This window comes from Neoarius graeffei, chromosome 22 (genome assembly GCF_027579695.1).
Source record: "Neoarius graeffei isolate fNeoGra1 chromosome 22, fNeoGra1.pri, whole genome shotgun sequence".
NCBI classification, from domain to species: Eukaryota; Metazoa; Chordata; class Actinopteri; order Siluriformes; family Ariidae; genus Neoarius; species Neoarius graeffei.
The window spans coordinates 22,571,813-22,599,197 of NC_083590.1; the positions used below are offsets into that span (position 1 = coordinate 22,571,813).

The 27,385-nt window shown below is 41.5% G+C and overlaps 1 protein-coding gene across 1 annotated transcript in view; it reads left to right on the top strand.

Annotated features, from left to right (window-relative positions):
* Positions 1-27,385, top strand: part of npr1a (natriuretic peptide receptor 1a) — a 235,917-nt gene that overhangs the window by 92,525 nt on the left and 116,007 nt on the right. Inside the window, exon 4 of the mRNA XM_060904626.1 lies at positions 9,227-9,340. Coding sequence (XP_060760609.1) covers positions 9,227-9,340 — 114 coding nt within the window. The remainder of the gene's footprint in view (positions 1-9,226; positions 9,341-27,385) is intronic.

A 27,385-nucleotide genomic window follows, 5' to 3' on the forward strand; every position in this document is an offset into this window, starting at 1 on the left:
TGGTTGTCTGTGTCTATGTGTCAGCCCTGTGATGACCTGGCGACTTGTCCAGGGTGTACCCCGCCTTTCGCCCGTAGTCAGCTGGGATAGGCTCCAGCTTGCCTGCGACCCTGTAGAAGGATAAAGCGGCTAGAGATAATGAGATGAGATGAGATGGTAAGCACCAGTGGCGGCTGGTAGTCTTTCAAACAGGGGAGGCTGGTCGGTTACGATATTTCCAGATTTTAAAAGAAAAAACACATCAATTTTGCCCATACTCTTGCCTCTGATCTGGCTGATTGTTGGCAGGGTCACAAACTGTGAAATAACAGGTTCTTTTGGCCCATTAGCCTACTGTCCAATATACATGATGGTGGTGTTGGGGGGGTATATTTTAACATTTTATATTTTAAAATTGTGGCATGTTGTTTAAAAATTGATCATTATTGAAAGCAGCTCTTTGTCAGGAACCTCAGCAGTAACAGCAGAGTGTTCTGGAATAGGCACAAGCACTGACCTTGGGGAGCCAAACATAGAGCAGGGTGCCACACATTTCATTCAATGACACTTTCCCTATATTTTACTTATTTTGACTGAGAAATGTTTTATTGACAATTTTGATAACCCTTCACTTTTAATCCAGGTCTGTAGTGTGAAATGTTCTCGGCTGTGTTTTTGTTTAAAAATGTTTTCCAAATTGTAGCTGTGTTTAATTCATATCCAGAGAAATATATATTCCAATATAATATACTCAGCATAAACATTTTAAATAGATTCTATATTTTTGGTCCATCCGTGACATATTACTAAAGTAGCCTATTTACTGTTGTTGATGTGGGTCACTTGCTGTTAGCCAATTCACTTTCTCGTACCAGGAGAGCTGAAAGGAACGAGTATTATTCCCTACCTTTTTCACCAAGTCAATTTGAGGCATTGGTCTACCCTGCTCTTTAATTTTAATTTGTTCCTCGAAAGGAAGACTGGCAAATGGCTTCGCCAAAATTAAATCAGCAATGCTTGTCATCCGTGCGCAGCTTTCTTGCTAGCTGACTAGCCCCCTCAAGTTCAAGTTCAGTCACTCAAATAAACGAAATTTCTGGAACTAAGATAGCAAACTTGACAACACTATATTTACACTTTATTTACAATGAAAATATATACAAACTAAAAAAGCTGGTAGAAACCGTATGTAATGAATGAAATCGAAATGTAAGCTGAGCTCTTACAATACACCACAGCACTTGCGAATCCACATGGGACTGAACTGAGATTCACTGCTGCCTGTCTATATTTGAAACGAGCTGTCAATCAAAGAACATATCCGGCCGCTTTCACCAATCACCAGTCTCCTCGCGGAAAGCTTTGCCATGTCCCTCCCATGTGAGGCTGGGAGTCCGTAGGTGGGCATTTTCGCAGTATTGTCCAATAACCGTCTTGCATTTTGAGATTGAGAAGCGCATAGCTCCCAAATGCCATTGACGTCCACTGAGGCTGGGAGTCCGTGGGTGGGCGTTTTCGCAGTATTTGTCCAATAACCGTCTTGCATTTTGAGATTGAAAAGCGCATAGCTCGCAAATGCCATTGAAGTGCACTGAGGCTGGGCTGCATCGCGCTGTCACGAGGGGGAAAAACTCACGCGCACATTAGGCGAACTGGGGAAAGTTATAAGGGAATGATTTCGCACTGTAGTTGGGTTGAGCACATATATTTCTATGATTCTGGATCTGAAATAGCAATGTTATAAGGTCGGCTATAACATAAGTCTAGCGCAATTCATCCTACACGATGTTCGTCATTTTTAGAGGAGGCTGAGCCTCCCTCGTTGTCTTAGAGCAATCGCCCGTGGTAAGCACGTATTTTTTTTTTCAAGAATTATTATTATTTTTATTATTATTATAGGGGCAGCATGGTGGTGTAGTGGTTAGCGCTGTCACCTCACAGCAAGAAGGTCCGGGTTCGAGCCCCGTGGCCGGCGAGGGCCTTTCTGTGTGGAGTTTGCATGTTCTCCCCGTGTCCGCGTGGGTTTCCTCCGGGTGCTCCGGTTTCCCCCACAGTCCAAAGACATGCAGGTTAGGTTAACTGGTGACTCTAAATTGACCGTAGGTGTGAATGTGAGTGTGAATGGTTGTCTGTGTCTATGTGTCAGCCCTGTGATGACCTGGCGACTTGTCCAGGGTGTACCCCGCCTTTCGCCCGTAGTCAGCTGGGATAGGCTCCAGCTTGCCTGCGACCCTGTAGAACAGGATAAAGCGGCTACAGATAATGAGATGAGATTATTATTATAATAGCATTTTTCACAAATTTGCTACTGTCATTTCACCGCATTGTTTACATTCTAAGCGGAAATGATGTTGTCGTACATGGCATCGGCTATCAGCTCATGTGCAACTCGATTTCGTGGAATAACTGTTAATTAGACCTACCATATCTCAAAAAAAACTGGTGTTGTTTTAATTCTACCATTTTTATGATGTATTTACTGTAGCTGTACTACATCCTCCTACAGGAATATAATTTCTCTTTAGAAATTTGATTCATTTTTTTCGTGAAAGTGTTTTGAATTTCAAGTCACAGAATATTATGACCATTTCTTTTGATCGATGTAAATATCAAACACAGAAATTATGTAAATAATTAATCCTTCTACTTAGTGCATTACTCTCTGTGTCATTATTTATTGGTCAGATTTCCTCAAACAGCTTTTGAGTGATTTGGGTAATGTGCTGAGGTCAAGCTCAGTCCGAGAATATTCAAAAACCATACCAAAAACAAAGCTCTAATGCAGGTCTGAAAGCATTAATGCTGTCTGTTTTCATGTCTAGACCATCAATTATTGGCTTTTATGTCATGAGGAGAAGCTCTTTAAAACCAATGCAAACGTTTAAATATGCCCTTTACCGTACATCAGCTAGGTTTGAAAGTGAATAAAAGTTATTCATCATTGGGTCAGTCTCTTGAGTTACAAGGACATGAAGAAACAGGGTCAGACAGAGGAAAGATGCCATGTCTGTCGACATTTTGTCCAAAAAAAAAAAAATTAGATAACTAGGTTTATTTCCTGAAGGTTGGAATTGTTTTAAAGGGGAACTGAAGTCATTTTTAAACTTGCTTTATTTCTTAATTAACATGGTATTCAGCTACGTGTTTGGTTTTAGTAACCTTATATCATGACTCGTATTGGCAACTAATCGCAATTAAATATTATACTTATCGGCCTATTCGGTTTTTAGCCGTGTTGAATTTAGTTCGTTTGGTCCACGGCAGGCGTCGCTTATCTGCGTGATCTTCGCAAGACTTCGAAACGTGAAGTGTCAGCTAGGTGTCAGTGCCGCCATTTTGAAAACTGTTTTCCAAACGAAGTATTGCACAAAAACGAGTTTAAATGACGATTACTGCCTACTTTTTTCAAACTTTCCTGATTGCTGTCAAAACAAACAAAACTTCCGGCTTGATTACATCAGCATTCGAAAGAGGGCGCGCGCGTCTTTTGACAACATTGGCAGACGTCGGTGACTTTGATTTCCGCTGTACGTTTTACTTCCGTCCTACGATGTCTCACACAGGTCTCAACGAATCTTGTTTACGGTCATCGCTTTGACATATGGACTGATATATTACAGAGCATATTTCAAACACTCATAACTTGCTATAGCAGCGACAAAGTAGCGATCAAAACTGCATTCCGATATTTAATAAAATGAGATACAGTAAATAGAATTTAGATCATAAAAAAATTTGCCTTCAGTTCTCCTTTAAATATCGATACTACATAAGACAAAAAAAATAAAATCTGAAAATAGACACAGCACAACGCAACATATTTTCCTAAGTTTGATATGTTAAGGTTTTTTTTTTTTCAATATACAGCCAAAGAATAGGTCCTCGGTTTCCTTTCATTCAAAGCTGATGACATTTGATGTTAGGGGTCGTGGAGGTGTGGTGAGATAAGGATCCACAAGCAGAACACAGACAGTAATCAAATAAATAGAGAGATTTAATCCAGGGAAAAGGGTGTGGCACAAGGGTAAACAAACAGGACAAAAACAAATGGCAAAAATAATCCAGATAACAAGAGACAGAAAACTTAGTCTGGTTAACACCAGACCATATCACAAGTGAAATATGGTCTGGAATCCGCCTATTGAATTTCTCGTAGGGGAGGTGTGGTTTACGATTGTCAACGGCCGTTTATTGGACGTTGCAAATGTCTATCATTTGGCGTATACGTAGCCCATGGCCAATCATGGCAGTTGTACCCGGTGACGTAGTTAGAGCGACGAAGAGGCGAAGAAGAGAAGGAAGGAGAAAGAGAAGGCAAAACAAAAATAGGAAAACAATGGCACCGAACGATTACTGCCGTTTGTGCAAGACAAAGCTTGATCGAAAGTTTGGTTCGTATCGCTCGCCGCCATGTTAAATGTGATCTGTAAACAGTCCCAAATAAACTACAAGCTTCCGTTTGTCGAGTAGTATGTGTCACCGTCTTTCCACCCCTCCCCACTCTCTGATTGGCTCCCTAACTCAGGCGAGCCTTTAGACCATAGTTTCAATGCTGTCTTTTCAGATCGGAACGATTGTGCAAAGCAGCATGGGATTTCACAGGCTACAGAAAACTAGACAAGAACACGAAACAGGCAAGGACAAAAATGCTAGGACAAAAAAACAGAAACAAGAAATAAACTCTTAGTGCAAAAACCATGAAATAGAAAAATGAGCTTGAGCAAACAACCATGAAACATAACAGAAGCACAGAAATGGCTTGAAGCAAAGCGAGACGTTCTGGCAAAGTTCCTATCTGAGAACGGTGTTTTTATAACAGCAGAGAAAACCAGGAAGTGAATGCAGGCATGAAGGAATTCCCATTATGGATTCGGATCGGCGCTGGCGTGAGAGATTCATAATCTCCGGAGTGGATGTCTGGAGCGGAGCATGACATTTGATTGGTGAAACATAAAAGCGATGTAAGCCATGACCTCTTCTCAGCTTCACTAAGATGTAATAGTGAGGCAGGCAAAGGAGAACGAAATCAACAAACTCGTGATCAAAACTACCAAAATATCAACCGTATTTTGTCTTAAAAAGGGGCAGCACGGTGGTGTAGTGGTTAGCGCTGTTGCCTCACAGCAAGAAGGTCCGGGTTCGAGCCCCGTGGCCGGCGAGGGCCTTTCTGTGTGGAGTTTGCATGTTCTCCCCGTGTCTGCGTGGGTTTCCTCCGGGTGCTCTGGTTTCCCCCACAGTCCAAAGACATGCAGGTTAGGTTAACTGGTGACTCTAAATTGAGCGTAGGTGTGAATGTGAGTGTGAATGGTTGTCTGTGTCTATGTGTCAGCCCTGTGATGACCTGGCGACTTGTCCAGGGTGTACCCCGCCTTTCGCCCGTAGTCAGCTGGGATAGGCTCCAACTCGCCTGCGACCCTGTAGGACAGAATAAAGCGGCTAGAGATAACGAGATGAGATGAGATTTTGTCTTAAAAAACATAACCAAGTCTCTGTGAGAAGTAATCTTATGCTATGTTCACACTAGCTCGCAACAATGAATTGTATCGTGTGTACTTTGTCTCTTGTAGGCGTGTAGTGATTGCGACTCTTGTTGTAAATGAGTGTGCACTGTCCACTACATTTTAGGTACGATAAAGCCCGGCGCACATGGGCGATTTTCCATGCAACTTTTTGATGCAAGTGAAAAATTGTTTTGTGTGCGGATATTTGCGACAGCGATTTTTGTTGTTGTTGTTGTTGTTGTTGTTGTTGCTTGCAACAGATCACAGGTATCAAACATGCTTGATATTCTGCGACAAAAAATTGCCAGTCGCTGACTTGGTGCAGAGATATCGCCGCGTGTGCGTGTCTTTGCAATAATGAAGTGATCACCTCTAAAGGCTAAGCCAGTCCCTGCCCACAAAGTAGTCACGTGATTTCCACATGACTTGCATCCCCTTCCCCAAATCACCCACTGGTCGCACACGCAGCTACCCGAGAGGGGAAACTTACATCTAAAAATCGTAATATGCTTACGATGAGAAGTCGCCCGTGTGCGCCAGGCTTTAGAAATAGTAGTAGCTACCGTATACGGTACACTCACTGGCCACTTTAATAAAAACTTGTTCTTGAGATTCCTGTTCTTGGCTGCAGGACTGGAACCCAGTGTGGTCTTCTGCTGTTGCATGCTGAGATGCTTTTCTGCTCACCATGGTTATAAAGAGTGATTATGAGTTACTATATCCTTCCTGGCAACTCGAACCAATCTGGCCATTTTCCTCTGACCTGTCTTAAAAACAAGGTGTTTGTTTCCACCCACAGAACTGTCACTCATTCACTCGATGTTTTTTGTTTTTCGCACCATTCTGTCTGTGTAAACTCTCGAGACTGTTGTGTGTGAAAACCCCAGGAGATCAGCAGTTTCTGAAATACTCAAACCAGTCCATCTGGCTCAAACCAACACCCATGCCACAGTGAAAGAAAGTCACACTCTGAGATCACAATTTTTCCCATTCTGATGTTTGAACATTGTGAACATGAACTGAAGCTCTTGATTTGTATCTTGATTTGAAGCATTGTGCTGCTGTCAATATCAAGGGATCGGCTGATTAGAGAACCGCATCAAACAGCAGGTGGATGTAGGGGTGTTTCTAATAAAGTGGCCGGTGAGTGTATAGCTGTTAAAGCTAACTAGGCCTTGACTGATTTAAAAGCTACATGCTCGGGTTTGTTGGCAGATTAGCAAAGCAAGCAAACTGTATTAGCTACATGTACTCGTATGCTAGCGCCACTAATAATCTGTTCTACTTCCTCATCTCATCATCTCTAGCCGCTTTATCCTTCTACAGGGTCGCAGGCAAGCTGGAGCCTATCCCAGCTGACTACGGGCGAAAGGCGGGGTACACCCTGGACAAGTCGCCAGGTCATCACAGGGCTGACACATAGACACAGACAACCATTCACACTCACATTCACACCTACGGTCAATTTAGAGTCACCAGTTAACCTAACCTGCATGTCTTTGGACTGTGGGGGAAACCGGAGCACCCGGAGGAAACCCACGCGGACACGGGGAGAACATGCAAACTCCGCACAGAAAGGCCCTCGCCGGCCCTGGGGCTCGAACCCAGGACCTTCTTGCTGTGAGGCGACAGCGCTAACCACTACACCACCGTGCCGCCCTGTTCTACTTCCTTTCAAGCTTTATTTTTATTCCTAATATCTTGAGACACATTTAATGAGAAGTTGTATGGCATAATAAGATGAAAGCATGTCAGAAAATAAAGTTTTTTGTTGTTGTTGTTGTTGTTGTTTTTTATTTTAACATGGGAAATAATTGCAGGTAAGAACTAAAGTGGTGAGTGGGGAATTGAAGAAATATCAGTCCACTAATCCCATCGGATTGGTCTGAGGAATCATTCGAAGAATCATTTCGTTTTTGTGGCTACTGCCTCATATAGAGGCGCTAGCCACTATGTCATCGTGCTGTAAGAATGTAACAATCGCGCACTGCGCATGCGCATACGCATAAGGATTACAATAGCGTATGCGCATAAACATTACAATCACCAGAACGGTGAATCGTGAACTCGCGATATGAACAGTTGATCTCGCGTTATCATCGTGTTGTAAGAATTTAAGAATGAGTGTAACAATAGCAAAACTTCGTAACCAATCAGAATTCATCCTGATCAAGTTTGATTACCCGTTCTACTTCTTGATAAACTTCGGAACTAATCAGAACCAGAAACGAAATAAGAGAAAGTTCGTTATAACTTCATAGGAGGATAATATAACAGAAATATTATTAGGTCTGCCAACCCTGTTACTTACCTATAATACAACAATCAAAGTTGTGTTTAGAAACTTAGAAAAGAATGAAAACTTAGGATGTACAACAACTAGCTACAAAGTAAATAGATACCACTGCATAGTACAGGATCCTGTCTTATTGTTGTTGCTGTTGTTTCACAAATATTTGATATACCATTTACTAAAATTCAGTACATACAGTTATTAGTATACCGCTAGAATTTTTTTTATACTGTTGTATTGAAAATGCGATTGTTACTTTATTTTACTTCCCTGTCAGTTGAGTACAAAACATTCTTTGCTTTTGGAAAAATATCCTTATCATCTCATCTCATTATCTGTAGCCACTTTATCCTGTTCTACAGGGTCGCAGGCAAGCTGGAGCCTATCCCAGCTGACTACGGGCGAAAGGCGGGGTACACCCTGGACAAGTCGCCAGGTCATCACAGGGCTGACACATAGACACAGACAACCATTCACACTCACATTCACACCTACGGTCAATTTAGAGTCACCAGTTAACCTAACCTGCATGTCTTTGGACTGTGGGGGAAACCGGAGCACCCGGAGGAAACCCACGCGGACACGGGGAGAACATGCAAACTCCACACAGAAAGGCCCTCGCCGGACACGGGGCTCGAACCCGGACCTTCTTGCTGTGAGGCGACAGCGCTAACCACTACACCACCGTGCCGCCTAATGTCATTATCATTTGTTGAAATGCATCTTTATTAAATATATTGTTATTCCATAATAATGTTGTTGTTGTTATTTTCTTTACTCCACTTGTAATCAGTACTTATGTTTTTCAATGAATAAAATTTGTAAAATAAATTTCTGATATATTCTTTGACAAATGTGAAAACTACGAGTTAAAATGTATAATTGGTCAAACTTCTGTTATTCACTTTAATTTTTTGATTTAGTTTTTTTTTATTTTAGAGTCTTTACACTTGTGAAACAAAATGTGCTCATTATTACTAAATAATGCTCCTCAGACCATTCATGAACAAGTGCTTTCTTACTATTTTGAAAATAGATCTAGTTCACAGCACTGTATTTTCAAAAAAGCCCTGATGCTGCTCAGTTTGGTGATGGTTGCAAGTTGCTATATTTACTGTATGGACATTGTATCAGAAAACAATTTTATTTATAAGCAGTAGCCACATGTACCCATAGGGTACCTTTTTTTTTTCTTTACCACCTCATACCTAATTTGCATAAAATTGTGAATATATGAATTCAAATGTGACGTTGCGGCTTGGCTTTGTTGCTTTCTAGTGTAAACATAGCGTTAGTCCAAATGCAACAAAAATGTACCGAAATATAACTGTTTATCGGAAAGTATATCAGTAATATTGAAAATATTTGTAATCAACTCAAACAAAATGCATTATTCTTTTCAGTTCCATCGGTTTATGATACATTTTACCTTGTTCCCCCCCCCCCCCCCCAGATTGTAAAGATTTTGACCTACAGAGAGCCCCAGAATGAAGAATATCAAAAGTTTGTGTCCAAGTTGAAGACAGATGCCAAGAAAATCTACAACTTCAGCATTGGCGACTCACTGGTAAGAATGGAAAGGTTTAAAGTGCCATTCCACCACTGGATGTATTCTTTGGCATAAAATACAATATATTTTGACAACATATATAAATGGTATTACTAGACAGAGAAATCTTTTAGCTTCAAAATGATATATCAAACATAATTTTTTGACAACGACAAGTATATTAATTTTGCGACCAAAGTCACCTACCCTTTTAATTTCCGCGCGTGATGTCATCGGCAGGTTCCCCTTCTTGTGTACCACGTGACGTGTGACGTGGCACATATTATCAGCAATGGCAGATAGAACGCGATAAAAATAATACCAATAAATCTAGCTAATACCAATAAATCTAGCTAACTGAAAGATTAACTCAAAATTTTTCGCAATTTTTTTGGCCCCCATATACTAGGAGAAATGACTCTCTCACTTTGGGGGTTTCCTGGTCTAAAAATAGACCGACACGTGGTACACAAGAAGGGGAACCTGCCGATGACATCACGTTTCACTACCGCGTGGAAATTCAAAGGGTAGGTGACTTTGGTCGCAAAATTAATATACTTGTCGTTGTCAAAAAATTAGGTTTGATATATCATTTTGAAGCTAAAAGATTTCTCTGTCTAGTCATGTTGTCATAAAATATATTGTATTTTATGCCAAAGAATACATCCAATGGTGGAATGGCACTTTAAGTTAAACATTAATTCAAAGAAAGAAGAGAAAGGGTTTGAACTCTGAAGGTATCTGTGTTGATGGAGAACAGCTACTTGGTGTTTTGTAATTTCCTTTAACAAAAAAAAAAAATTGTATATATGCACACACACACACAGGTAGTCGTCAACTTACGACCTATGCAACTTACGACCGATCGACTTTACGACCGTCTGGTTACGACTGGAGAGCGTTTCCCAGCTGAGCTAGCTGAGCGCACGACAGTTTCCGCCCCAGCTCTCGGCATCGCCCAGCATCCAGCCTCTCGCCACGCACGCTGCTCAGTGTGAGCAGTATCCCGGTACAGATTTAGCTCTAAAACATAGAACGATTTGCAAGGATTGAACGGATGGTACATGACGCGCTTCGTCCATATCGTGAAATTTATGAGGAGAAAAAGAAATAAACAATTCAGACGAGGCTTACCATGTTTATGAAAAGAGCAAATCCTCCCACCAGCCCGAGTGCTGCAACAGCTGATGATGATGTAGACCAGCGTTTCTCAACCTTTTTTCAGTCACGGCACCCTTCAGAAGTATGCAAATTCTCAAGGCACCCCCATATAAAATATACGCAGTCACGCTGACCACACGCTGACCCCGGCAGTGACGTTGTGACATGGGAAAGGGGGCCGTGAGATAAATTTTGATGATGCATGAGGCAGCGATGATCTGCATTAGTGTAGCTATTGTTTTTTGGAATTTTAATTCATTTTATTTATTTCAATGTTAGAATATATAATTTTTTGACGGCACCCCTAACGAAGCCAGACGGCACCCCGGTTGAGAAAGGCTGATGTAGACGACCCACAGCCAAGCACCAGTGATGCCAGCGGTCACCAAGTTTTGTATTTTGCTATGTTTTACATTTGTATTTTGGTATGTTTCAAACTAAAATGTTTTCTATTTTTCACACCTGTATTTCGTATTTTTTGTTTTGCACGTATTAAACGAATTGTACTGTACGCAGTGTAGTATGCAGTGTTTGACTTAAACCAAATAATGAGCCAAGGTAATGAAATAAGAAAATGTTGATAAAATAAGACTTTAAGATGATTACAATATCATGACACATCACAATATACTTACGTTCATTTAACATAGGCCGACTTACGACCAGATCGGTTTACGACCAGTCAGTCGTAACCAAACGCAGTCGTCAGTCGACGACTACCTGTGTGTGCGGCACGGTGGTGTAGTGGTTAGCGCTGTCGCCTCACAGTAAGAAGGTCCGGGTTCGGGCCCCGTGGCCGACAAGGGCGTTTCTGTGCGGAGTTTGCATGTTCTCCCCGTGTCCGCGTGGGTTTCCTCCGGGTGCTCCGGTTTCCCCCACAGTCCAAAGACATGCAGGTTAGGTTAACTGGTGACTCTAAATTGAGCGTAGGTGTGAATGTGAGTGTGAATGGTTGTCTGTGTCTATGTGTCAGCCCTGTGATGACCTGGCGACTTGTCCAGGGTGTACCCCGCCTTTCGCCCGTAGTCAGCTGGGATAGGCTCCAGCTTGCCTGCGACCCTGTAGAACAGGATAAAGCGGCTACAGATAATGAGATGAGATGACATGAGATACTCTGAAAACCTGATTATATAGACTGCCCTTGGTCCGAATGTGTTAAAACAAATATTAAAAGCTAGGTTTTTACCTTAAGGAAAGATATATTCTCTGTAATTATGTCTACGTTTACATTACGTCGAATCAGCGGATCATCAGATTAACGTTCTTAAAACGATTCGCGTTTACACTAAAACCGTTAGCCGTGCACACAGCAACGCCAATACACGGATACGCTCGGCTCCGCAGGCATCCTGCGCTCCAAATCACTCCACCCTGAACAGCGAGTGCCCTCTGGAGGGTGCGCACTCCGGCCCTGCGCAGCTCACACAGCGCGCGAGTGGAGTGCACGAGCAGTGATTCGGGACTGAGCCGCTGTGTGTGTGATCTCAGTGCATATCACTTACCACTTGCAAGTGGAAGGATGGCAAGCCTAAAGACAATCATAACTACACAATGGGCAGTATTTGCATCAGTATTTGCAGTATTTTCATACTTTTATACTCTTTAATGAAAGGTGATACAAGGCGGAAGTCCGCGCCGTTTTTCAGCAGTCGCGTCACATGACCAACGCCAGCGAATCAGGAAGGTGGATGTCACAGTGACGTTGTCCAATGAGGACGCCAGCTAGAGCTCAGCACAGCGTATTCGCGTATCTCAATGTTTACACAGCACCGGACCAGACACGATCTAGATTGAATACGTGGACACTGGCGGATTCCCGTTTCCCGGCTTTTCCAGGTGGTTTAATGTAAACGGACAGTGCATCCGCGAAGAAAACGAGACAGATACGGTCTAATGTAAACGTAGCCTTAGTAGAGCCTGCATGCTAAGCTAGTCAGCTAACGATGAATAAACAAAAGGTGTCTGTTATGTGGCTGTTGTGTTGGTATATTTTTACAGGGTTGACAAATATGGCAGTGTAAATCCAAACTGAATCCTGAAGCTTCCTTGTGTCTGTAATAAATTCAAGCTCATTTGCTAGCATTTAACTAGCTGGCTAGCGAAGGGGATGACAGGGAAATTAGCCACATATCCAAAGTGTGTGTGTGTGTGTGTGTGTTCAGAGAGAGAGAGAGAGAGAGAGAGATCTTGGTATTTTATTTTTAAAGTTGTTGTAGGGTGACCAGACGTCCTGGTTTTACCGGGACAGTCCCGATTTGGCGTTGTGTGTCCCGAGTCCCGACAAAAGTCTGTCGGGACACGGATATGTCCCGGTTTTCGCCACTCGCGACGTTTGCGACTGAGCAGCGTGGGAATCATTAGCAGAGAAATGTCTGCATTTACTATTTTGATGAATTGACAGGAATCGCAAACTTTCCTGGTTACTGCCCCCTGGCCCTGTGGCATGGGTGTTTATTTAGCCACATTATTCCAGACAACAGAACGGGTTGCCATGCAACAATAAAATAAACATTAACTGGCGCGAATGTTCTTTGTCTAGCAGCAGTAATGCCGCAGCAATTATGCCGAAAAGAAAATGTACCTTTTCCAAAGATTTACAGGGCACCTACCCCTTCCTCCGAGAGGTGCAGAACAATGCGCACGAAGCCGACTGCACACACTGTAAGTGCTTTGTTCTTGTACTGAGTTGGGTAGCCTATGCTGCAAATGCTGTGCGCTCCTGTGGGGGCTTTCCTCGGGCTGTCGCCCCTCTCCTCCTTTACTGCTGTTTTGTTTGAGTGTATATTTACGGAAGCCACGAGAGGCCCTTCATATATTCTTTATTTATTCACCTTGTTATCCCGAGATAATGACATAATTAATTCAGGATCTCGAGAAAACAAAACCGTTATTCCGAGATCTCGAGAAAACAAAACAATTATTTCATGATCTCAGCTGGATCACTGTATCTCCGTCGGTAGAGACGAAGCCGGGCCAGTCTTCTGCGGAGGTGCCGCGGACTAATTTTGAAATTATCCCTTATTAAAAGACTTAATGCAATCTCTCCCTGTGTCAACCCCTGATCAGAATATTGCCTTATTAGGTGATCGATTATTCCAGACATTCTAATGACCAAAGTTGCGTCTATACAGAATGAGAAATAGCCCCAAAGTCAGCATATCACAAGTCTCTTGGCGCACCTGAATGAACCATTTCTCAGCTGTTTACTCGAGATCACGGAATAATTGTTTTGTTTTCTCGAGATCTCGGAATAACGGTTTTGTTTTCTCGAGATCTCGAATTAGTTGTGTTGTTTTCTCGAGATCCTGAATTAATTATGTCGTTATCTCGGGATAACAAGGTGAATAAAAAAAAGGATTATATGAAGGGCCTCTCTCGGCTTCCGTAGTAATATATTCTCAAATCACTTGTCTCTTTTTTGTTTCTGTTTAACATACCATTCTGACAGTTTGGCCATATTGCTGTGTTGAACAGCTTGTTGCACCTTCCGTTAAAGTGTTCACTTTTGTACACATCTTGCTTTATTCATTCATTTGTGGGGAATGGTTAGTAAGGTTGATTCTGACCTAGGCTATGTTGAGGTCACATATCTGCTTTTTAAGTTCATGCTATAGTGCATACAATTTTAGAGATATAGCCTACATGTGCATATGCATTCTTCTTGGTGTTCTCACAAACAGGTGAAATAAATCAGTGTAAATGTGGCCTATGGACATAGCCTGGCCTATTCTCAGCCATTACAACATCTGCTGTCTGACCATAATTTAACTGATCTGTATACCACTATGCTACTAGATAACAAAATGCCTGTTTGTTTTATTTCATGTGAGATGTTGATAAATGTGAGCTTCAACAAAATGATAAGAGCACCTCTCTGAGTGTCACGTTTACGTAAAAAAAGGTGTGCGAGCACGAGCATGGTCACGTGCAAAAGTGTCCCGGTTTCAGACTAGGGAAATCTGGTCACCCTAAGTTGTTGAGATCTTCTGAGGATATTTGGAGGAGTTTATTAAACATATAAATCCCATTTTAAATCTCTACGTGGATTATTTTAATGGTTTCAGAGGTACTTTAATGTTTCAGGTTGTATTTTGTGGCAGGTTACTGATTCATCCTGATGAAGCCAGTGTTTGTGTGTTTGCGGCGGTTAATTTACCTTTTACAGAAATGTAGGAAGGAACTATATTTACTAAAGGAAAGTGAGTCAGCTCAGCGCCAGCTTTCAGCTGGAGCTCCTGCGCAAGTGCTTCCTGAGAAAGGCATCGGTCCAACAGTCAAAAGTCTGTTTCTGCGATAAATGGTACATTGATAATGTTTCAAAAACATGTTGTGCCATGTGCTTTTAGGAGACGCCTTTATCGCGTGCACTTTCTACCATCATTGTGTTAGGAGTGGAACTTTTTTGGGTTTTTGTTTTGTTTTTGAGAGAGAGAGACAGAGACTCTTTAATGGAAGATTTTAGTGCTTGTAGATGAACTAAATACAGCAATAAACAAGCAAACAAATAATAAATAAAAATCTTGATTGTCTAATTGCGTCATGCATTAGCTTTAAATTTAAGACAGGATGAAACCCTGTTTATGAGTCCTTACTCTTCAAAAATTCAGTACGTACTAATGACAGTTAAGTACCTACTACCCAAATATAACTGATCATGTTTTATGAGCATGCAAGCAAGAAATAAGGACTCAATTCGGACATACTCCACCGCCAACTGACCCGTCCTCTGACCCGGAAGTTCACCCACATATGTATACCCACATATGCTCTCCATGATTATTTGCCCCCCTCATAAAGCTTAGTCAAAAGGGTTAGAAAAAAAATCCACATTTTGGTGAAGTCGCTTCATCTCATCTCATCTCATTATCTCTAGCCACTTTATCCTGTCCTACAGGGTCGCAGGCAAGCTGGAGCCTATCCCAGCTGACTACAGGCGAGAGGCGGGGTACACCCTGGACAAGTCACCAGGTCATCACAGGGCTGACACATAGACACAGACAACCATTCACACTCACATTCACACCTACGCTCAATTTAGAGTCACCAGTTAACCTAACCTGCATGTCTTTGGACTGTGGGGGAAACCGGAGCACCCGGAGGAAACCCATGCAGAACATTCAAACTCCGCACAGAAAGGCCCTCGCCGGCCACGGGGCTCGAACCCGGACCTTCTTGCTGTGAGGCGACAGCGCTAACCACTACACCACCGTGCCACCCTCGCTTCATCTCACGCTGAAAAAATGAGAAAAATCCAACCTGTAATAGAAATCAATGTATTCAGAGAAAAACAAATCCCTTATCAAGAAATGGAGTGTCTTGCTAAGGAAGTCTTGCTAATAAGCAAGACACTCCATTCCATCCTAGCACATTGTCGTCTCTGTTGGCTAGGACATGTTCACCGTATGGAAGATGGAAAGATACCCAAAGATCTCTTGTATGGCGAGCTGTTGACTGGTGCTAGGGGCAAAGGCAGACCCCTACTAAGGTTCAAAGATGTCTGCAAGCACGACTTGAAAGAGTTTCAAATCCCGTCTACATCTTGGGAAGTAGTCACAGAAGATCGGGGCAAATGGAAAAAGGCTTTAAGTCTGGGAGCCAAGGTTTACGAACAGCATCGTCTTGAGTGTTGGCAGCACAGAAGAGATTCTCGCAGATTGAGAACTGGTTCTTCTGCCTAGTGTTTTTTTTTTCCATACACTGCACACAACATTTTAATATTTTAACTTTTTGGTGGTGCTATGCTATGGTCTGTGAAGACATACTGCGGCCATCATCATCATCATCATCAAGAAATAATTATTTTCAACAAAAACATGTTCTATAAACTATTATCACCACCCCTGCATTTAATACTTCATACAACCTCTCTTTGCCAGTAAAACAGCATTGAGTCTTCTCCAGGAACATTTTATAAGGTTGGAGATACAGAGCAGGGCATCTAAGACCATTCCTCTTTACACAATCTCTCCAGATCATCCAGGGTCTGAGGATGTGTTCTCTCCTCTTCAGCTCACCCACAGGTTTTCACTGGGGTTCAGGTCAGAAGACTGAGATGGCTAGGGCAGAAGCTTGATTCTGTGTTCAGTGAACCATTTTTGTGTTGATTTGGACATATGCTTCAGCTCATTGTCCTGCTGGAAGATCCAATGGCCACCCAGTTTGAGTTTCCTGACAGAAGAGCCAGATTTTGATTTAAAATGTTCTGGTGTTTCATGGAGTCCATGATGCCATGAACCCTAACAAGGTTTCCAGGGCCTTTGGAGGAAAGACAGATCCAAAACATCATAGAACTGCTACCGTATTTTGCAGTTGGGATCGGGTTCTTTTCATTATAGCCATTCTTATTTTTACACCAAACCTACCTTGAGTGTTTATTGCAAAAAAAAAAAAAGCTCCATTTTTGTTTCATCAGAACACGGCTCCAGTCAAAGTTGTAGTAGCTTTTCACAAACTCCAGGTGCTTCCGTTTGTGGTTAACTGACAGAAAAGGCTTTTTTTCTGGTCGACCTTTGAAATAATCTGTTGGCATGGAGGTGGAGTCTGATGGTGGTTTTGGAGACTTGGAAATGTTTACTTTTTCTAAAAGTAAAATTCACCATCAGTGATCCTTGGGGCTTTTTTTTTTTGCCTCTCTTACCCTGTACGTGGGAGCAAAATAAACTTGGCTCCTCTTCCAGGCAAGTTTTTAACAGTTCCAGTTGGTGTCCACTTTATTATTATTATTGCCCAAACAGTAGAAATGGACATTTTTTTTTTTTAAAGATATTTTTTTGGGCTTTTTGCACCTTTATTGGATAGGACAGTGTAGAGACAGGAAATGAGCGGGAGAGAAACGGGAAGGGATCGGGAAATGACCTCGGGCCGGAATCGAACCCGGGTCGCCCACATTCATGGTATGGCGCCTTAACCACCTGAGCCACGACGCCCCCAGAAATGGACATTTTGGGGCAAGTAGCTTCAACCCCAATTCCAAAAAAGTTGGGACAAAGAGCAAATTGTAAATAAAAACAGAATGCAATGATGTGGAAGTTTCAAAATTCCATATTTTATTCAGAATAGAACATAGATGACATATCAAATGTTTAAACTGAGAAAATGTATCATTTAAAGAGAAAAATTAGGTGATTTTAAATTTCATGACAACAACACATCTCAAAAAAGTTGGGACAAGGCCATGTTTACCACTGTGAGACATCCCCTTTTCTCTTTACAACAGTCTGTAAACGTCTGGGGACTGAGGAGACAAGTTGCTCAAGTTTAGGGATAGGAATGTTAACCCATTCTTGTCTAATGTAGGATTCTAGTTGCTCAACTGTCTTAGGTCTTTTTTGTCGTATCTTCCGTTTTATGATGCGCCAAATGTTTTCTATGGGTGAAAGATCTGGACTGCAGGCTGGCCAGTTCAGTACCCGGACCCTTCTTCTATGCAGCCATGATGCTGTAATTGATGCAGTATGTGGTTTGGCATTGTCATGTTGGAAAATGCAAGGTCTTCCCTGAAAGAGATGTCGTCTGGATGGGAGCATATGTTGCTCTAGAACCTGGATATACCTTTCAGCATTGATGGTGTCTTTCCAGATGTGTAAGCTGCCCATGCCACACGCACTAACGCAGCCCCATACCATCAGAGATGCAGGCTTCTGAACTGAGTGCTGATAACAACTTGGGTCGTCCTTCTCCTCTTTAGTCCGAATGACACGGCGTCCCTGATTTCCATAAAGAACTTCAAATTTTGATTCGTCTGACCACAGAACAGTTTTCCACTTTGCCACAGTCCATTTTAAATGAGCCTTGGCCCAGAGAAGATGTCTGCGCTTCTGGATCATGTTTAGATATCAAATCAAATCAAATCAAGTTTATTTGTACAGCGCTTTTAACAATAAACATTGTCGCAAAGCAGCTTTACAGAATTTGAACGACTTAAAACATGAGCTAATTTTATCCCTAATCTATCCCCAATGAGCAAGCCTGTGGCGACGGTGGCAAGGAAAAACTCCCTCAGACGACATGAGGAAGAAACCTCGAGAGGAACCAGACTCAAAAGGGAACCCATCCTCATTTGGGCAACAACAGACAGCCTGACTATAATATTAACAGTTTTAACAGGTATAACCCTCAACTGTCCTCATGGGGCCGTCCTTCACAGGAGTGGTGCGATAAAACGCCGACCAGACACAGGGCACCAGGATGGATCAAGCAGGTCCGAGGGGCAGAAGAGGCCAGCATCTCAATCCCAGGATCAACATGTAACTCAGAGGGACAGATGGGGGGGGGGGGGGGGAGAGAGAGAGAGAGAGAGAGAGAGAAAGAAAACACGTTGTTAGGTATGCCCTAAAAATGACAAGTATTAAATCTGTGTGGTAGGCTCGCAGAGACGAGAGTCTTTACATCAGGCATGACGCACAATGGCATGTTAATATGGTAAAAATATATCATGACCTGCTCTGGCTGGATGCTTGATTGGGTGATGGGAGCACACTCCTCAGCAATGATGAGATGCAGATGGGACCCTTAGGCCTGGCCAAGACAATTCAGTTACATTTCACCGGGTCTGGGACATGCAACAGAATGTCTGACGGCCGATTCCCTGCAGGCTACGATAGCCAGTCGAGGTCCCCACCGTCTCCACCAAAAGATATGGCTTCTTCTTTGAACTATAGAGTTTTAGCTGGCAACGGCGGATGGCACGATGAATTGTGTTCACAGATAATGTTCTCTGGAAATATTCCTGAGCCCATTTTGTGATTTCCAATACAGAAGCATGCCTGTATGTGATGCAGTGCCGTCTAAGGGCCCGAAGACCACGGGCACCCAGTATGGTTTTCCGGCCTTGACCCTTACGCACAGAGATTCTTCCAGATTCTCCGAATCTTTTGATGATATTATGTACTGTAGATGATATGTTCAAACTCTTTGCAATTTTACACTGTCGAACTCCTTTCTGATATTGCTCCACTATTTGTCGGCGCAGAATTAGGGGGATTGGTGATCCTCTTCCCATCTTTACTTCTGAGAGCCGCTGCCACTCCAAGATGCTCTTTTTATACCCAGTCATGTTAATGACCTATTGCCAATTGACCTAATGAGTTGCAATTTGGTCCTCCAGCTGTTCCTTTTTTGTACTTTTAACTTTTCCAGCCTCTTATTGCCCCTGTCCCAACTTTTCTGAGATGTGTTGCTGTCATGAAATTTCAAATGAGCCAATATTTGGCATGAAATTTCAAAATGTCTCACTTTCGACATTTGATATGTTGTCTATGTTCTATTGCGAATACAATATCAGTTTTTGAGATTTGTAAATTATTGCATTCCGTTTTTATTCACAATTTGTACTTTGTCCCAACTTTTTTGGAATCGGGGTTGTATTTTTTTATCACCATTCCCTGACTTATGAAGGTCAACACACTTCTCCCTCATTTGGTTTGTGTGTTCGCTTATCTTACCCATGTTGATGGATGTCTGTTCACCCTGTGATGAACTGGTGTCTTGTTCAGGGGTCGTTCTGATTATTTGTTTACTTGGTTGGCATTTCTGCTTGGCCCCTTCATTGCTTCTTGCAGCTGTATTTATATAATATTGTTTCTATAGTAACAACATATACACAGCCTTGTATGGCGAAACTAATTTTTAAAGAACGATTGAGATCTTGTTTATATGATATTCCCATGAGAAGGTGTTTGCTTAGCAGTTTGGAAGGAACGTCAACACTTTGTAACAGTCAAACTGCTATGGAAAATTGCTCTGGTGTAAGACTAGTATGGCAACAGTAACTCTGCTTTGCGTGACGCTGCCCACCACACCACACCACCCCATCGTTGATTATTTTCCTGCAGCAACACAACACTATTTTTTTTCCGTTACTTAAAGACCTGCCTATTAAGAGTGCCCTATTTTGTATATATGACCTAAGAGAAGGATTCTGTTATAGATTTCTTTCTATTAATGGAGTCCTTAATGGACATGAAGGTAATCAGTGGAAAGCTCTGGTGAACACTGGCTGGTGACCATCTTCCTTTATCAAGACATACAAATTCTAACTTTACTGTGTTTTGAGAGAAGGTCGCATCTCTATTATTTCTGGTGTCTGTTCCAAAGGTGGACAGTAATGAAGTACATTTACTTGAGTGCTGTACTTAAGTACACTTTTTGAGTATCTGTACTTTACTTGAATATTATTTTTTTGTAAACTTATGACTTTAACTTCACTACATTTGAAAGGCAAATATCGTACTTTTCACTCCACTACATTTCTATCAAGGTCCTCGTTACTATGAAGCAGTTTTGAAAGTGGATGTTTTTTCTTTTCTTTTCTAAAACGTGATGTTTTTTTCGCAGGTGACACCGAGACAGCCGATCAGTAATCACTAGGGTCACGTCACGTCCATAGACTGTATAAAATCAAGTTCAATTATTTCTCAGCAGCGTTATTTAACACGATCAGTTGATGGCAGAATGGAAGGAGGCGGTTCTTCTGGGGAATGCACGCACCCATGGCTTAACCTAGAACCCATGTTTCAGTTTTCTGAAAGGATTAAAGATTCGTTTTGTTTTAAATGTTTGCTTTGTTTGTCGAAAACGAACCACATCATGGCCTTCAAAAACACACCGTCCAACCTGCTGAAGCATATTGATCTATATAAACGTTTTATTCCAAGAGAAAGCTTGTAACGAAGTTGTCTGTGCTTTTAGAGCTAGCGATAACATTGCAATAGCTATGCAGTCTGGTTCGTCAAATGACTTTCTATGGATTTGCCCGCCAAGTTGCCATCGCCTTGTCCACGGCTAACATTAACACATAGCTAGTTAACTTGGACACTGTTAGTTAGCATGTAAAAATGGAGTTAAGCTAACATGAATAACATTGACTTCTCTGAAGTCCTTTCAGAAACATGTTTTAGCATAATCTTGCCAAATAAACAGAATGTAGAAATCTTTCTTTTCTAGTAGCATTAGCTACCCAATATGATTTCGAGTTTGAAAAGAGTTTGTTAGCATGTCAGGTGGAGTTTCACTGACTAGCTAGCTTAACGTTAAACCACACTGTAAAAAAAAATCCGTTGTTTTTACGGAAAAACACTGGCAGCTGTGGTTGCCAGAATAATCCTGTTAAAAATACAGTGAAATGTAAACAACATTACAGAATAACTTGTACATTTCACTGGGATTCCATGTACAATTAATGATAACTAAATGTAAATTTTACAGGTATTCAATGTACAATAATCAATACATAACTGTTAATTTTACGGATATTCATTGTACAATAAACAATGATTCAAAATGGGTACAAGCAATGACCTACTAGACAGATATTTTTGGGGGGGCTTTTTTCACCTTTATTGGATAGGACAGTGTAGAGACAAGAAATGAGCTGGAGAGAGATCGGAAAATGACCTTGGGTCGGAATCGAACCCGGGTTCCCGGTATGGCGCCTTAGTCGACTGAGCCACGATGGTGGCCATTTTTTAATTTTTTTTAACAGGGCAATGATGTAATTTTAATAATCACATTCTGTTTTAGTATTACAGTTTGTCTGTGTTTAAACTACAACAATTTGTAAATTCTACAAAAAAATATGATCAATTCAACGTAATCTTACTGTTAAAAAACAGTGGTATTTGGTGAGGAGTTTTACAGTATATTGATGTAAATTACACACTGCTTCATTGTTTTTGTATTTACAGTTTTTATATGTCATGATTTTACATAAATTCACTGTTAATTCTATTTTTTACAGTGCACCATGATGGCACAGCACGCGTTCATTTTGTGAATTCACATTTCTGTCTTTGGTAACAGCGTTAGGTTTTGTAAGCTCTGTGGCAATAATACAACAATGCGTTGACAGAAAATGTACTTTTAATACTTAAGTATTTTTAAAAGCGAGTACTTCAGTACTTTAACTTAAGTAAAAATTTGACTGGACAACTTTCACTTGTATCGGAGTAATATTTGACCGGCGGGATCTGTACTTTGACTTAAGTAATGAAGTTGGGTACTTTGTCCACCTCTTGTCTATTCTAACCACTGTGTGTTCACCTAAACTGTGTGGCATTGAAGGGTTTGTGCCACTCGCTCCACTCAACACACCTCCACAGGGAACACAATGGCTCTTTGTTTTCTGAGATCTGAAGCTATTCAGGAGGCAGTGTGGAGAAATGTACTGGCATTACTTTAGTCAGGCTCCAGTGTGCTGCTGGCGGTATGTGTTCCCTCAAAAGAACAGTTTAACATGCTAAAATATGCTCGGGGAAAGCTGTTTTACAAGCACTGAAACAGAACAACACAGGGAATGAATGTGTTTGTCTCAGTTTTACATCATGAAAACTGGCCTCGCATTCACAGTTTATGATATTATCGCAATCTCCGTGTCAAACTATGGCTTATTGTACATTTATTATATTGTTTTTACATTACACAGACCGCACTATAAAACTACAAATACCTAATTAAAAATACAAGAACAAAATACAAGTTCATATGACCTTCCTTCATGATATTTAATTGTCAGCAGTAAAATGTTTGTGCCATTTCAATATATTACTGTATACGCTCACTGGCCACTTTATTAGGAACACCCATAAATCCACCTGCTGTTCTGTTTGATGCGGTTCTCTAATCAGCCGATCCCTCGACAGCAGCACAATGCATCAAATCACGCAGATACAAATCAAGAGCTTCAGTTCACGTTCACAATGTTCAAACATCAGAATGGGAAAAATTGTGATCTCAAAGTGTGACTTGCTTTCACTGTGGCATGGGTGTTGGTTTGAGCCAGATGGACTGGTTTGAGTATTTCAGAACCTGCTGATCTCCTGGGGTTTTCACACACAACAGTCTCGAGAGTTTACACAGCCACAATGGTCTCTCATCTCATTTCATTAACTCTAGCCACTTTATCCTGTTCTACAGGGTCGCAGGCATGCTGGAGCCTATCCCAGCTGACTACGGGCGAAAGGCGGGGTACACCCTGGACAAGTCGCCAGGTCATCACAGGGCTGACACATAGACACAGACAACCACTCACACTCACATTCACACCTACGGTCAATTTAGAGTCACCAGTTAACCTAACCTGCATGTCTTTGGACTGTGGGGGAAACCGGAGCACCCGGAGGAAACCCACGCGGACACGGGGAGAACATGCAAACTCCACACAGAAAGGCCCCCGTCAGCCGCTGGGCTCGAACCCAGAACCTTCTTGCTGTGAGGCGACAGTGCTAACCACTACACCACCTAGTTCCTTTCAAGAATCTAAAATATGAAACATTTTGTTAACACTTCTTGTGTTTACTACACATTTGCATATATGTTCCAGATGTTATTTTATAGTTTTGATATCTTTAGTATGTTCTACAATGTAGAAAATAGTAAAAATAAATACATTTTAAAAAAATATGAATGAGTAGGGGTGTACAAAGTTTTGACTGGTACTGTATATACGAAACATGTTCTTAAATCAAATGTCTTTGAATGTCAGTCCAGCTTTCATTAATTTAAGGTGAATCCCAAATACTATGTGTGTGTTTAATATACTGAATGTACTAGAATTTCTTAACTTATTCTATCAGAAATGTCTTTGGGATTTACTGCGTCACAGAAAAGCTGCTAAAACCAGAATTATTTCACAGTTACTTAATAAATAGGTGAGGAATAAAAGATAATGGGCATTACAGTTTCCGGAAAGTAATCAATGACAGTATGGTGTGATGTCAGAGAACACATCAAGTTGATTATTGATGACTGATTATATTTCCCAGAGTGTTGTATTTCTCTTATACCACAGCAAATTGCCAGTGTGAACATTTTTATTTATTAATTAAATAACAACTTTTAGTTTTGTGAAACGTCCAAGAAACTGAGCACTTTTCTGTTTCTCAAAATTTAAAGTTGAAGCTTCACCTTTGACTGTTACAAAGCGCTGACACGCAAACATGTTCAATAAATGCTAAATCTCCTCAAAGAAAAATACACCACACCGACAATTACATGTTGTTTATTTAAGTCAAGTCAAGTCAGGTTTGTTTGTATAGCGCTTTTAACAGTAGACATTGTCCCAAAGCAGCTTTACAGAATCTGAATGACCCAAGACATGAGCTAATTTTATCCCTAATCTATCCCCAATGAGCAAGCCCGTGGCGACGGTGGCAAGGAAAAACTCCCCCAGACAACACGAGGAAGAAACCTTGAGAGGAACCAGACTCAAAAGGGAACCCATCCTCACCTGGACAACAACAAGGACGCGTTATCCTAATGGGCTTCATGGGCAGCTGCCCAGGGCCTTGGCCTCTAGGGGGCCTCGGAGGTAGCGAGATCGGAAAATATGAAACGATATTTTCAGAAGTTTTGATCATATTGATAACATTTTTGATGCATTTCGCCACCCGTAAGGAAGCCCACCTTGTCCCGTCGCATAAATCACCCATCATTGTCAATATGATCACTGTCCACCATGTCTTCACACGCTACGCCAGCTTGAGCTCAATGATTTAATTAATGACTTCGCTTTCCAGAAAAGTAGGAAAGTGCCCTTGTAAGTTGACCCATGGCTGTCAAACTGAATGCGCAAAGCTGTGTGCCACTGCTGTTTGGGACATTACGTGTGTGAAAGGATGAAATGTTTCACATAGCCTAACATTTTGAGATTTATTTCTGAGAAGCAAGATATTTTTCTTTCTTTGTTATCGCTCTTTGTTTTCACAAGTTAAAAGTCGCCTGGATTCCAAAGTGAAAACGAACGGTTATATACCAAATGAATGTTCTTGTTCTGAATACTAAAGAAACTGTTGTAGGCCTCGGTTATGTTCTTGACATGTTGTTCATTGACTCGCTCATTCAAAGGCTTCTTGAGGCTAAACTTTAGTTAACCAGACTTGTTAACCGTGATGTCTGATGGATTTTTTCACCATGCAGTTGCCTATTTCACCATTGCTTTTTCTCGATTAAATAGGTGTTGATGGAATTAAAGTTTTATCGTTCAATAGTATTTCTAATTGTGCCACTGTCATTATTTAAGTTTCTGTGTCTAGTCAGACAGGCACGTCTGAGGGGGTGAATTTGCTGAGCGCAGTTGACAACAGGCGGGGGTGGGGCTTGGGGGGGTGTCTGCCCAGGGCCTTGGCAAGGGTTAACGCTAGTCTGGCTAACACGACTGCAAAGCTCTACGAGCTATTGGTCTGGCCAAGATATTCAGCCCAACCGTTTCCCAGAGCCCGTGGTTGACCCGCCTCCCTGAAATGCCTCAGTTTGCTACTGGTCGAAGCCAGAAAAGGCTGTAAACCAATCACATCACTCTTTCCTCTGACGTATGTGAAACTCTTACCGAAGCCGGTCGGGAGCAAGGCGAAAACGTCCTTCCTTTCAATAAATACCTCCAGGGCTGCTCTTTGCTCCGTTTTCAATGAGAACTTGCTCCATGTTCGTAATGTTTCTAGTGAATGAAGCGCTTCCGGCATAGATTCTGTAAACAATCTATGGCTTCCAGTCACAGGTCTACTACGTCACTGCCTTGAACACGCCTCTACCCAGGGCCGTTGGAGATGCTCAAAGTTGATTGGTTCCCGATTTTTCGGGAGCTTGGAAGAGCTGTAGATAGCTTGCCTGGCCAGACTAAGCTCGCAACAGGCCCTCATGTTGCATCACGCTTAGGATGGGCGGGCCCAGGCTAGGTTAACGCGGCCCTGGACAACAACAAATAACATGACTATAACATCAACAGTTTTAACATGAAGTCAGTTTTGTTGATGTTATAAACTCTTCATTGATGGAAATTTGAGTGCAAAACTTTTCATGACAACTGCAGTCCTGAAGTTAGCAAGCCAACTGTAGTCCTCAGCCACAAAAGCATTACTGCAAGAGTCCAGAGCATCCTCCAGGTGTGACTTTCAACTGTCCTCATGGGGCTGTCCTCTACAGGAGCGATGTGATGAGACTCCAACCAGACTTTATTTAGTCTGTTTTCAAGAGATTTAAGACTCAAGAGAGTTTTATTGTCAAGGAGTCCATATACAAGTGTACAGTGCATTGAAATACCATTTCCCCCAGACTCCCCACTGTGCATTTATAGAGAAAATAGATTACAAAATAAGGCATATAAATAGCTATCTATAGTAATCTAAGTAGATATTTCACTATTTAAGTACAATAACATAAATGACAAGACAAAGACAGGTGTTTATATGGAGCAACCACCAGACAAGTTACTGTGTTACTAGAAGTTACGATAGAAACAATAACATTCAAACGAATGCCGTAATACAGTACAAAAAAAAGTACTGTTAATACAAAAGGTAATACAAAACCTGTGCTTTGTCTTGCTTTTATGATTTGACCAATCAGAATTAAATATTCAACAGTGCTTTGATGCAATAAGCACATACAGTGGATATAAAAAGTGTACACACCCTATTAAAATGATCGGTTCTTCTGATGTAAAAAAAAAAAAATGAGGCCATGATAAATAATTTCAAAACTTTTCCCACCTTTAATGTGACCTATAACCTGTACAATTCAATTGAAAAACAAACAAATCTATTAGGGGAAAAAACATTAAAAAATAAAAAAACGTACAATAAGCTGGTTGCCTAAGTATGCACACCCTTAAACTAATACTTTGTTGAAGCACCTTTTGATTTAATTACAGCATTCAGTCTTTTTGGGTCGGAGTCTATCAGCCTGCCACATCTAGACTTGGCAATATTTGCCCACTCTTCCTTGCAAAAGCGCTCCAAATCTGTCAAATTGCGAGGGCGTCTCTTGTGCACAGCCCTCTTCAGATCACCCTACAGATTTTAAATTGGATTTAGGTCTGGGCTCTGGCTGGGCCGTTCCAAAACTTTTTTGGGGTCATTGTCGTGCTGAAAGATGAAATTCCTCTTCATCTTCAGCTTTCTAGCAGACACC